This window comes from Anarrhichthys ocellatus, unplaced genomic scaffold, assembly GCF_004355925.1.
Source record: "Anarrhichthys ocellatus isolate YVR2014 unplaced genomic scaffold, GSC_Weel_1.0 scaffold3, whole genome shotgun sequence".
NCBI classification, from domain to species: Eukaryota; Metazoa; Chordata; class Actinopteri; order Perciformes; family Anarhichadidae; genus Anarrhichthys; species Anarrhichthys ocellatus.
Genome location: NW_022280033.1, coordinates 11136789 through 11149912, shown reverse-complemented (window position 1 = coordinate 11149912; position 13124 = coordinate 11136789). Strand labels below are relative to the sequence as shown.

Sequence of the window (13124 nt, the reverse complement as noted above, 5' to 3'; positions counted from 1 at the left end):
TGCATTATTTAGCATACGACCACCTAACGTTACTAATGACAGTGCCAAATGTTTACACAAATTTAATTTTGTCACCCAAGGCACTGTTTTCTCACATGTACAATACAGTATGAACCTTAATTTGAGCCATAACATTACAAAGTCAAGTGCCAAGGAGCCAAAAACTGACCAAAAGGAACCTTAATTAACCGTTAGCATTCATGTTAACTCGTGGTTTGCCTCGCGCCGCTATTACAAACAGGAAGCAAGTATCCGAGCCATGTCAGCTGTATAATTTTGGCTCTGCAAATTACAAACCTGTCTCAAACAGGGACCATGAAGAGACGGGAATCATTAGCTGTTGTTTACATTCATTTTGCACACATATGGCCCTGTTTGAATGTAACAAAGTTTTCAAGTGCTGTACTTAAGTTTGATTTTGAGGTACTTTTTACTCCACTACATGTCGTAGACATCATTAGTTACTAGTTACTTTGCAGATTTATGTTATTAATATTGAATATAAATCAACTAATAAATTACGATATTATGGCATTATTATTGGCATAAATATATATTACGCTAGCCTTTATAAAGTGGTTGAAATAAGCTCCACCTTCACCAGTGCCAACATTAGTGATAACACTAGAATGTGATACTGCACAATGAGTACTTTGACTTTTGTTACTTTATATGTTGATGACTGTACTTTTGAATGCAGGACTTTTATGTGTAACAGGGTGTTTTTACACTGGGCATTGCTACTTTTATTTAAGTATCCTAAATATCTTCTTCCACTGCAGAAGACACGTTTTTTACTAACCTTTTTAAAACACACACACACACACACACACACACACACACACACACACACACACAGCTGACCCTATGTTCTCTGTACGTTTATAGTATTCACATGCCTCGAGTTAACAATTTGCAGGAAACCTATTTAACAGCAATTCCAGGATGGCAGAGATAGCCTTGATGCCATCTTTGTGAATCTGTGTGTGTGTGTGTGTGTGTGTGTGTGTCTGTGGTTGCAACACACCGGGTCACCTCCTGGCTGTAACCCTCCTGCAGGGCAACGGGCCAGTCTGCGTGTTCCTCCCACTATTTTCCACTGAGCGACAAGGCTGCAGATTGTGCTCAGACCGGCCAGCCAGCCAAGGTTTTCTCTCCCTTCCGCCTCTAAAGGTAGGCAGTCTACGGCACACCGCTGCATCTCTTCATCCACACTCAACATTTCGCTCTCTGTCTAACGCGACCAGACCGCCGGGGAGCTGCACGGTGAAGCTTTCTATCTTTTTTTTTTTTTTTTTGAAAAGGGAAAATGTTGCAGCGCGCATGGCGTTTGCATAAGCGATGAGTTTGGGTGATGCTGAAGCGGCGACCTCTAGTCTGGATGCGATCGACAGGATGCGATAAGTGTTTTTTTTTTTTTTATTAATTAATTCCTCTCTGGAAGTTTGGGGGATGAAATTAGAGGATGATGCAATGAGATAACCGCCGTCAACATGTCTGCGCTCCCATCTTTCAGTTGAACTGGAGAGCGGGCTGCTGTTTTATACTGTGCACTGTACAGTATAAGTAGTGCAGTTTAGATTACACGTGTGACCCTGGTGGAAAATACTGTATGCAATATATTGTGGTGCAAATAAGCGGCAGGTCGCAGATTTAGTAGGCAACAATATTTCAATGCATTTGTCATGCATTCGCAATACTCAATTGCGCTAAAATATTACTATGAAGGCACAGGCAGCCGAATGCTGCATACTATAAATACATTTACTTACTAAACTCTGTTTGTGATTGATAGTTGTCAAACTTCCTGGTGAAAACTTTTCAATGTTGCTTTTGCTGCTGTTTCAAATTTAAGTTCAAAACAATGTAATCAATCCCACCAAGCAGCAATCAGTTCTGAGCATCCCGAGAGAAACAGTCACATACACAAACATAATCATACAGATACACACACACACACACACACACACACACACACACACACACACACACACACACACACACACACACACACCAAGGAGCTAAAACGTGGAATAAAATCTATAAATAATGGCAAAAAAGAAACCTATGTAGCATTCAAAAGTCTTATTGCAGAGGGGATGAATGATTTTGTATGGCGATTCGTTTTACAAGCACATAACGCCTTAATAGCAACAGAGATAATTCACTTGCAAAGACTTGTCTCAAAGAAGCCAACATGTTGGCTTTCCGGATGACTGATTGCAGAAGAATGCATGTCTTTTGTTTCACTCCTATGGTCTTAGAACAGTTTCTGTCTTTTACTGCGATGCTGTGAAACCACCTCTCAATGAAAGATGAAAACGACAGAGGATAACCAGGCTCAGAACTAGCTGTAATTTGTAATTTTACATGTCTAAATTACGGTGATTTGAATGAATTAAAATACCTACAAATACAGGTACATCATCACATCGATGCAAAAATCATGTGAAGATCCAATATGAAAATAAAGAAGTCCTGCTAATTGATTTGCAACATTGACCACAATGACCTAATACATTGACATATGGGCGAGCTACCTTGGTGTAAACAAAAATCCATGATGATAGATATATTTATATTGTTGTATATACAGTATACTGTCATATCGGCCAACCCTAACTCTTACAGTATTAGACTGTTTGAACAAGTCATTATCAGCTGCAGTGATGAAACCACTCGTTTTGACCAAAGTCCAGATGATGCATTAGTGTTTCCTTTGATTGTTTAGATGTATTTTGAATAGCTCCAACATTGAGCTAGCACAGACTCACTGGCTGGCTGCTAGCATGCTCCCCTGTTGGGGCTCATCATGCTCTGATTAAGGCCTTGCAGATTATCATGTTTTGGCGCAGCCTAATGCAACTCTGATAATCAGAGCATGGCTATTACTGTACTGAGGACGACCAGAATAAGCCATATTTTGTTCCTGTTGACAAGTGATGGTGGACAAATGCAACCATCAGTAATATGCTGCCTGGGCGGCAGCTCATCGTAAGTTTACACTCTCCATATACACTGTGCTGAGTTGCACAATAGCACTCAAGGAACAAATATGTACCATGTATATCTACCATGTAATAAGCACTTTATTTAAATAAGAGTCCTTGTTAACATTGTGGAATACATATTAACATTGTGGAATGTAATCATCCGAGTTGATAATCAAAATACTAAGAGCTGCATGCTGATTGAATTGAGATGCTTTATCTAAATGTAATAGTTGGACTCACATTTCTGTCTATAAAGTCCAAGAGTATTTTGTATAGCTGTGTTTTACACTCACCTCAGACACACAAATCTGACTGGAGCCAAAAGTCTGGAACCCATCTGCAGTCAAAATCAGATTTGTTAAGCATATTATGTTAGATTATGTTCAGGGGTCTTTGTTGGAAAAACAGGCCAAACAGCAGAGGTTCACACGGCCCTCCGTCATTTAGTATAAGAGCCACAATATCTCACATCTGAAGGAGACGTTATGTAAGAAAGACATACAGTATGTAGTCCATATTTTGTTTCCAGCAGCAGACGCAGGTGTAGAAACTGTCCAGTAGCGCAGCAGTCTGTGATGTAATCAGATTGAATCGAGTGCATATCGCTGAAACACGTTAGTGGAAATAAAGAATTTCTGTGGTTGCAATGAGTCATTTTGTGCAAAGCCTGAGGTGACACAGCAAAGAATGTGAAGACCTGCAGGATTGTGCAAGTCCCCCTGAGGGGATAATACATAAAGAGGTCTACAGTAAGAAAAGCAGCTGCAGGGATTTGTTTGTGCAGTGTGAACAATCTTGTCACAACTTTATATAATGTTTTTTTCTGGAGAGGGTGGCTATTCCACAGTTGTACGGTTTGTGTGAGAAAGCTACATCAATGTATTTACAAAGTATGATTTACAGGAAGTGAGTTTTCTCTATTGTAAAAACATGACTGTGAAACTTCAGATGTTTGTCCAGGCTTAGATCTCAGTCAAAAAGCTTCCCACAGTTTGACCATACGTTAGTAGGTAGTGGACAAAAGAGTAATAATAACTTAAAACTTCTATGTGTAAGAAGAATAATCCAGACATTTATACAGCCGCGCCATACATGGCACACACAAAGCAGAAGCTTTATATCACAGGGTTGATCTGACTGTCACAAGTAGAGCAGTGGAATCTGAAATTATATGATAAATTATACTGTTTATGAAAAAAGTACTCACCCCTGAAATCTTTTTAACCAAAGTAAATGTGGCAGCATTGCCAGGGCCAGACAAGAATCGTTGATTTTCAAAACTTGAAGTACATTAGCGGTAGTAAATCTACACATGTCATTATTTTCAACAATCATGAAGCCAGACAATCCCGCTACATCAGTCTAAAGTAAATAGAGATGAGGTTATCGTCTGTTCACACCTGCCTGCTGGGATCTTGTTTTACATAAGTGGCCACATTTGATCCGTTGTTTGAAGCCACATGGATGCGAAGGATCAGTTATCGGGACATGGGACGTATAAGAGAGCGTTGGTGGACCACCTTGAGCACAAAACGACATATATACAACAGACACGATAGGAATGTATCAAAATTGACAAAATTGAGTTTAATTTTGTTATTTAAACACTACTTAGAGTTAACAGAATTTCCAGAAGACTGTTGTTGTGATCACTAACAAGCACTCTTTCAGGCAGATTAATTTAGCTTTTTATACTTAAAGCTGCACTTATCAATATTTTTATACAAAAAAAGGTGTCAAATGACTATGTATAATTTAAAATATGTCACTTGTAATGACAAACATAGACAATCATCACCCAACTCTGCAGTTCCCCTCTCTTCTATGGAGCGTTTCAGTGTCTTTCAGCTCATTGTTTTGGTTTTACAGCCCGAAACTTTAGTCACTCTAATCAGTGTTGTTACCAGCCACTCTTTTCAGTCAAAAAAAGCTCTGAATAACTCAATGTATGCTACCTGTTTGGCTTCAAATGACAGACAGACAAAATTTGCAACTAATTGGTAAACATAGTGGAGCATCTAGCTGCTAAAGAAGCAGATATTTCCTTCAGGAGTTGATGGAGACCAAACCAGAGCTAACAGCAGAGTGAATATTGGACTTAGATTTGTGAGGTGGGTAATAACACAATTTGTGGAAACAGACAAATGTTTGCTTAATATGGCGATCATGTATGTTCATACTGCTTTAAATTGTTTAAATTATTTTGTTCTGTTTTTAGGTGAGAAATGGAGACTCTCAATCATAAACTGAACACTTACTTAGAGTCATGGATGGGACCCAGGGGTAAGTCAAGTTTATATTGTCATCTTTAGTTGCTGATATTAAATGTGTTGCTGTTGTCTTTACAGTGTTTGTCTACCAACATGTTGCAAATGCTGTATTTACTGCAAAAGCTCAGCAGAGTAGCCTACTACAGTTAACAGAAAAGACAAGGTAGCGGCAAAATTTGACCCAAAGTGTGCAGTGACATTACACTGCACACTTTACATGAACTTGCACAAGAAATCTACTGGGTTTTTTCCCCTTCTACCTGCCAACCTTTCTATGTGTTGAGCAAACGTTCCCCAGTGAGCGCTGCTGCTGCTTTTCACTTTTCAAGTTAATCTGCTGTTACCAATGAGGCCACCTTAAAAACAGTCCTCTTTATCTCCATATTTCAGATCAGCGGGTGCGGGGATGGCTGCTGCTCGACAACTACCCACCAACCTTTGCACTCACAGTCATGTACCTTCTGATCGTGTGGATGGGGCCCAAGTACATGAAACACAAGCAGCCGTACTCCTGCAGAGGCCTCCTGGTGGTTTACAATCTGGGCCTCACACTCTTGTCCTTCTACATGTTCTATGAGGTAAACAGACTGCTCGGCACTGAGAGATGTGTTGAAGTAGGCCAAGGCAATCTCTGCAACGTCACACTACAAACAGATTATAAAAGACAAAGAGGAAACAGACCTGAATCTGTGCAGCATCCTCACAAATAAACTCTAATGTGTGAATATGACAAGATATATATGTTTAATTAAAGGAATACTTTGACATTTTGGAAAATGCACCTATTTGCGTTATTTTAAATATGAAGCTAAAATCAGGAGAAAGTTAGCTTAGCTTAGCATAAAGACTGGAAACAGGAAGAAACAGCTACACTGGCACTGTCCAAACAGGTAACAAAATCATTCTACTGGCCCCTTCTAAAGCTCAACAAGATTAACAATATATTGCATATACAACTATACCGCACATTTTTGTCTAGCTTAGCTATCTATGCTAAGCTAACATAGCTGTTGCTTTATATTTAGCAGACAAGTATGAGAGAGATAGGCCGATCAGTCTTTTCATGTAACTCTCTCAACATGAACGCAAATAAGTATATTTCCCAAAAATATTGAACTATTTCTTTAACACTTGACTCTGATTGGACTTGGGCCTATTGCTACCTGCGTCTCCCGCTGAAAGCTACCATTAGAGACAGTGCTATCAGGGAGTGAGAGGGACACAGCTGGACGCTGACAGGCTCATTGTTTCAGCCATCAAATCCCTCATATGCCCTCGTGGACATCAGCACAGCCCAACATTGTTTGCTGGAAAAATGCTTTTGATAAACAGTTGACTAAACGAATCGTAAATAAATTGAAATTGATAGATGCACTGATGTAAACAAACATGGATTATTTGGAGAGGTGACAGAGTCTGGGCTGAATATGCTGTTTAAGTTGTAGCAACAGTGCCCAGACTTCACTTATCATAGTGAGTGGAAAGAGTCATTTTGGGTGAACACCAAGAAGTCAGAAACAGATTAAGCGGTTTTGTATATGTGTAAGTCTAAGTATCTGCACTCCCCCATCCAGCTGGCCGAACAAGCTTCTTGTCTTTCCGTCTGCATTGCATAAGGCCCCAGTGGACTTTTAGCTTTGTGATTCATTAAACCCTGTACTCTGACAATGCCCCGGCCATGGGGTGAACTTTTGGCAGTCCAAAAATCAATGCCACCTGGTGTGGATCAAAGTACAAGGCAGTTTTGTTCTTGTCAACTTTCCAGGTCACAGCGGTTTGTCACATAATGATTGTGATTAAATCTGATTGTGATTAATTTTGTTTATTTAAAGGCTGACTAATGCTGCCATGGGTTTAAAGAAAGAGTCAGGGAGTTATAAAAACTTAGAGGACGGCTTATATCTGAGCGCACATGATAAAATACTCGATCTTTATCAACCAAATACTTCATTCTGTTGCTGGTTCTTAACTGGTGGCAGTCTCTTGGCACTGAGTTTCGTTAATGAAGCATTTTCCAGCAGCAGACAAAGACAGTGTATCTATATCGATTTGGTGAATCAGCATTAAGCCACGTCATCTACTTGCATTAGAATAATTATTGTTTAAAGGGACATGACACTGACTTTACACATGCAGATTAGTTTACTTGTCAAAAAGAGTACTACTCAGCCTATAAACAGAGTTGTAATATCAATTATTATTATTATTATAATAATGTCGTTTGTGGCTTTTGTCAAGTATGAAGAAATAACCCTTGAAAGTCTGTGATAAAGATTGTGTTGAGTCTGAAAGACACAGGCCTATGCCAAGCAGGGGCGGTCTAACCCAGGATGGTAATAGCCTTGGTTTTAATTAGTATTATTGCTTTTACTTTGTCCAATATACACTTCTTGCTGACATGGTGTGTGTGTGTGATGTACCCTACTGTTCAGTTTTTTAAATGTTGTCCTGTCATTGTATGCATGTTTTAATCGTGAATGAACCGAGGGTAACATTTTTGTTAAATATTATACATTCCCTTACAAATAACTGGAATAAGTATTTGAGTTGTCTTATAGGAAGTGTGGGATCCAATGTTATTTTCCAGTTGGACCTATAGTAGGAACTACAAGTCAGGATACTTGAGCTATTAGCAGATTTGTAGCCATTATTGTTCAATCTGTCTCTTGCAAGTTCCCCGATGTTATGGATAAATCACTGGAGTACCACTTTAATATAGAGAAGAAAAGTAGTCGCTGCACAGGTATGCAGAGTTAGATTGTTACAATTGAATGTTTCATATAGAAATTCCTGTATTTGCACTTTTCTTAGTCTACCTGTGTGTTAAATGTTTTAATAGTGAGATTAATTAGCTTCCAACACGCTCTGTGATAACATGTCATAAAATGACCTGGGGACCATTAAACATCATATCATATCATACATTATACATACATCATACATTGCATCATTATAATATTGGTCACCACAAGCTGACACCAAACCGATATGGGACCAGATGTAGTTGTCTGACTTGCCATCTGTCTGTGCATGTGTTTATTACTTGTAGGAAAGTTGTTGTGCATCATATGTCGTTTCACTTTTACATTGTCTTTGTGCGCTGCAGTGCCTGTGTGTGTAGCTGTTTTATTGGTAAAATTATGAATTCGTCAATTCACCAGCTTGTTACTGCTGTGTGGAGCGGTGGCTACAACTTCTACTGCCAGGACACTCACAGTGCACAGGAAGTGGATAATAAGGTGAGTCAGTCTGAGTTACACTGTGCAACCTTTTTTATGATGATTTTATTTTCATTTGATCACATGTTTTACATCTTATTTCCTATTCTGTTTCTTGATATTATTAATAGGACAGTAAACATATAAATAAATACCAGTTATTGTAGGAAAGCTAGCTTATATATAAACATATATATATATATATATATATATATATTAAGCACAATGTGTGTTTCTTTTTTGCTCTGATTTCTATGGGCAAGTACCTGTAAATCCCAGCGGATGAGCTGCAGAGACAGGAGAGTCAATTTAATCCAACTCATGTCATCATGATGACTCTCTTCAGTTGCCCTACTGAGCTCAGTGGAGGTGAAAACAAGGCTCCAACTGAAATGTGCACGGCTTTGCAGTTCTGCGGTGATTAAATCAAGAGCTTTATCACTGTGCCACTGCCACAGTACAGATAGTTAAATTGCTTTATGATCCTGAACTTTCAAGGTCCTTCGAGGAACACTTCTGCTTTTCACCTAGTATGATAAATAGTATGTGCAGGAAATTTGAAAGAAGTTCTTAACTGTATTAAGAAGTTCTGATTTGCCAGCTCTATATTGTTCTCTTCAAGAAGTATTTCTTCTGTTTTATTCCTCTTTAACTCTTTTTTTGTTTTGCTGCATCTCCTCTCAGATCACAAATGTCCTGTGGTGGTACTACTTCTCCAAGCTCATCGAGTTCATGGACACCTTTTTCTTCATACTACGAAAGAACAATCACCAGATCACGTTTCTTCACATCTACCACCACGCTAGCATGCTGAATATCTGGTGGTTTGTTATGAACTGGGTCCCCTGCGGCCATTGTGAGTGTTTTAACACAACTTCGACCTCCAGTGACTCAAATCACTGCAGTAACCACATTTACGGTTTGGCCCTAAAGAGAGCTAAATAATTCAAGTGCTCTAAACCCATTAGCCCTGAAAGCCGCCCGTTTTCCCCACAAAGCCTTCAAGGATACTAAGTGACATTCTCCATATTAATGTGCCTTTTACTATAGTATTATTTATTACTATATTATTTAAATATAATGTGACGCTTCACATCTATATACATGTTTCATTATTCATCAGATGTTTACTATATTATTTCTTTATGACTTCACTGTTAATAGCTTATATTGATTTTACATCAACTTTGTAGTAATGGTTTCATACTAACAATAAGTTATTCCCTATTTCATCATCTCACTCCTAATGCATGTCACTTGCCATTCACTGACAGTTATTGCTTGCAGTAAATTACTAACTTCCTGTGTCTCTCTTCTGTGTCTCTTCAGCGTACTTTGGCGCCTCCCTGAACAGCTTCGTCCACGTGGTGATGTATTCTTACTACGGCCTGTCGGCCATCCCAGCCATACGGCCGTACCTTTGGTGGAAGAAGTACATCACACAGTTACAGCTGGTGGGTTCACCCCACAGGTGGAAGAAGTGCTTAGATATTTTACTTAAGTAAAAGTAGTATAATAATAATAGAATAATTGTTATATTCACTTTACATTGTGGCGCTTGACGTTACTATTTAGATGTTGAAAGTGTCCTTGGACTATTTTCTGCGGAACCCTCTTTAGTTGTAACACAGTGCAGACATTTTCACCTTCCACTAAAAGATATTTGAGGCTATGGATCTATATTATGTTTCTATAGGTTCTGTGTCACCTTCACACTCTAGCATGTGTCGTGTTTCCTCCACAGATCCAGTTCTTTTTAACCATGTCCCAGACGATGTCTGCAGTCATATGGCCATGTAACTTCCCCAAGGGTTGGCTGTACTTCCAAATAAGTTACATGGTCACACTCATTTTCTTTTTCTCAAACTTCTACATTCAGGTCAGTTGGTTTTTCCATTTTAAATTGTTAATGCATGAGTTTAAAGGATAAGTTTGGTGATATGGTATTATTGTCAGCAAGTGCCATAAACAGAGTAAAACTGACAATGAATTGATCCCACTAACAAGCATTTTCTGTGTAGCCAAAGCCTGTGATAGCTGTCTCCATTGTTATGGGCCACACTGTTGCTCAGGGTAACATGTTCCTTCATTACAATGAACATGGCCATTGGAGTTAGTTTTGAGTCAATCCAAAAAACTCCATCATGCTGCTGTAGATACTCACTACAACACCAAATGTATATTAATCCACGGCTTAACATAGTCCAGAACAAATGCGGTATTTACTCCTGTCTGAGTAACGGTTGATAAAAACAACAGTGTTCAACTGTTTTAGAATTTTTTATTTTTTTAAATTAAACTTTATATTCATAAAAATATATACATCTTCATGTAAGAAGCAAACAGGCTTGGAGCTAAAAGGAAGAAGGAAAGTTTTGAAAATGTATTTCGTATTTTCAGGATATATGTTGACTGTAATATAAATAATGTCAGTCTTATCATTTATATTATAAATTAAACTGGATATTTGTGTTTGTATATAGGTAAAAACACAAGGCTGAATTTGGTGAACTAATTCTGTTACTGGAAGCAGACTTCTTTGGTTTAACATTTGTGTATGTTACATAATGTTGCTTATAACCTGCCCGATACTAGAGCTTGGAGTCCAATGTAGTATTGAAAATGTGATATTGATGATATGCCAAACGATTTTTAGTTTTGATAAGGACCCCTCAAGTTTGTGAGAAAGCTATGTGGAGAAAACACTGTTTCTGAATAACTTCATATCTCACAGTATAAAAATGAACTTGTGTTTCAGCAATTACATTTAATCACGAAGTAACCTGTTAGTCTTATTTAATTGTCAGTGATAACATTGTGTTTAATTATAACATGTTATTTCTGCCTCTCTTTCAAGACTTACAAGAAGCACAGTGGTTCTCTAAAGAAGGAGCACCAAAATGGTTCTCCTGCATCAACAAATGGACATGCAAATGGCACGCCAGCCATGGAGCGCGCTGCACACAAGAAACTGAGGGTGGATTGACATTTGAGAAACCGCCACCTAATTCTCACTGTAGCGTGTTAGCTAATGCTGCTAGGAGGTACTGTATAATATCTTCTTATCTAGAACAGTTTAGCACTCACTGGAGATGAAATAAGCCATAGTCACATATATCCAGAGACTTTCCATGTTTTTGCACACGTTCCTACTCATGGTATTGAATAATAAATTCCCATAGAAGAGTATAGTATAGTCGCACAATAATACCTCACCCACCCTCTAGAAGAAATTCACTCCGAAGTAAAAAAAATCTCTTGCTATCAGCAATTAAACACATTTTGATTCATTCAATGATGCTTTTCACACAAAAGGTCCAAAGATGAACGCTCCAGTGAGTGTGTTGGTTGCAGCTGAAGGTTTCATCACACTCAATGACGTCTCTTTCAACAACCCAAGGGACAACTAAAATAACAACGCCTGCTATGGTCCTTCATGTGTAACTAGAGCATGCATCCTGTGTCTTGCTTTACCTCTCTCCTGCCTGTTGTTGCATAATCCTAAAATGTTTGTCCTTTCTAATACTGTAACACATTTTTATTGACAGATTGCAACAGCAGACGTTTTGCTGTAGGGCCTATATGTTTGCAGAGCAGGCTCTCCAGTCTGGAGTATTTAACCATCTAACCAAAGCATATCCAAAGCATAGTGTATTGCATTTTCAGGGATTCATATTTAAACCAGTTTAAGACACGATGTTAGAGGGCAAGTTGTGTTTTATGAGCACAATATAAAATCAATTCTTCTTAACATCCCCCATGTTGTAAAAATCTGTTAGTCTCCTCTCAGATTAATTCCTCAACACAAGTCCTTAATTTGTCCCAAAAAATGGAAATGGAAATTTCATGACAAATGGGTAAACCCCATCTACTGAGGAAGACCATGTGATCAAAAGCTCCAAAACAGCTGAATGAATCATGAGATGGAATTGTTTTGTCAATTAAAATGTAGTAGTTGTTTTTAGTCTTTACATAAAAATGGTGCCTTCTGGACCAGTTTATTTGGTTTCTAATTTAGCATTTTTCATCTTTTCAATATGCTATCACCAGATTCATGTTGGTCCATTTCAGACTAATATCTGTCAATCTTCCAGTTCATATCCTGTGCCTGATGTTTCTGTTTTTGATATATCAAATGTCCTAAACTATCATACCTAACAACTGAAACATATTAAACCAACAGTGATGTTTAGCTTATATTAAAAGAATAGTTGGGGGAGTTGCTTGTACGCTGTCTTGCTGAGAGTTGGACGACAGGATCAATACCACTCTCATGTCTGTGTGAAATTAATCTACAGGACAGTCAGCAGCTGGTTAGCTTAGCTTAGCATAAAGACTGGAAACAGGGGGAAACAGCTAGCCTGGTTCTATCCAAAGGCTGCAGCCTTATATTTAGCGTATAACTATAGGAGCGGTATCAATCTTCTCATTTAGCTCTCGGCAAGAAAGCTAACAAGCACATTTCCCAAAATGTTGAACTATTCTTTTAACATTTTCCAAAAACTGTTTCTCTTTTTACCATATAAACATGTTTTAAAAGTAAAAACATAAAGTCATCATAAGATAATTAATTGGGGGTTTTCTTTAGTGGAGAACAAAGGTTGTAGAGTATTTGAACTATTTATTCCTTTGTGTTCCTTATG

At 38.3% G+C, this 13124-nt stretch overlaps 1 protein-coding gene across 5 annotated transcripts in view; it reads left to right on the top strand.

The window, feature by feature from the left end:
- Positions 1–1091: 1091 nt before the first annotated feature.
- elovl5 (ELOVL fatty acid elongase 5) overlaps positions 1092–13124 on the top strand; it is a 14357-nt gene continuing 2324 nt past the window's right edge. Inside the window, exons 1-8 of one of the 5 annotated variants that reach the window (XM_031873745.1) lie at positions 1092–1173; positions 5212–5276; positions 5654–5841; positions 8425–8502; positions 9166–9337; positions 9811–9935; positions 10226–10360; positions 11339–12472. In XM_031873745.1, the coding sequence (XP_031729605.1) occupies positions 5219–5276; positions 5654–5841; positions 8425–8502; positions 9166–9337; positions 9811–9935; positions 10226–10360; positions 11339–11467 (885 nt within the window). In that variant the 5' untranslated portion in view covers positions 1092–1173; positions 5212–5218 and the 3' untranslated portion in view covers positions 11468–12472. Of the gene's footprint in view, positions 5277–5653; positions 5842–8424; positions 8503–9165; positions 9338–9810; positions 9936–10225; positions 10361–11338; positions 12885–13124 lie in introns of those variants that run through there. The other 4 variants (XR_004213723.1, XM_031873736.1, XM_031873727.1 and 1 more) reach the window with 4 other exon arrangements.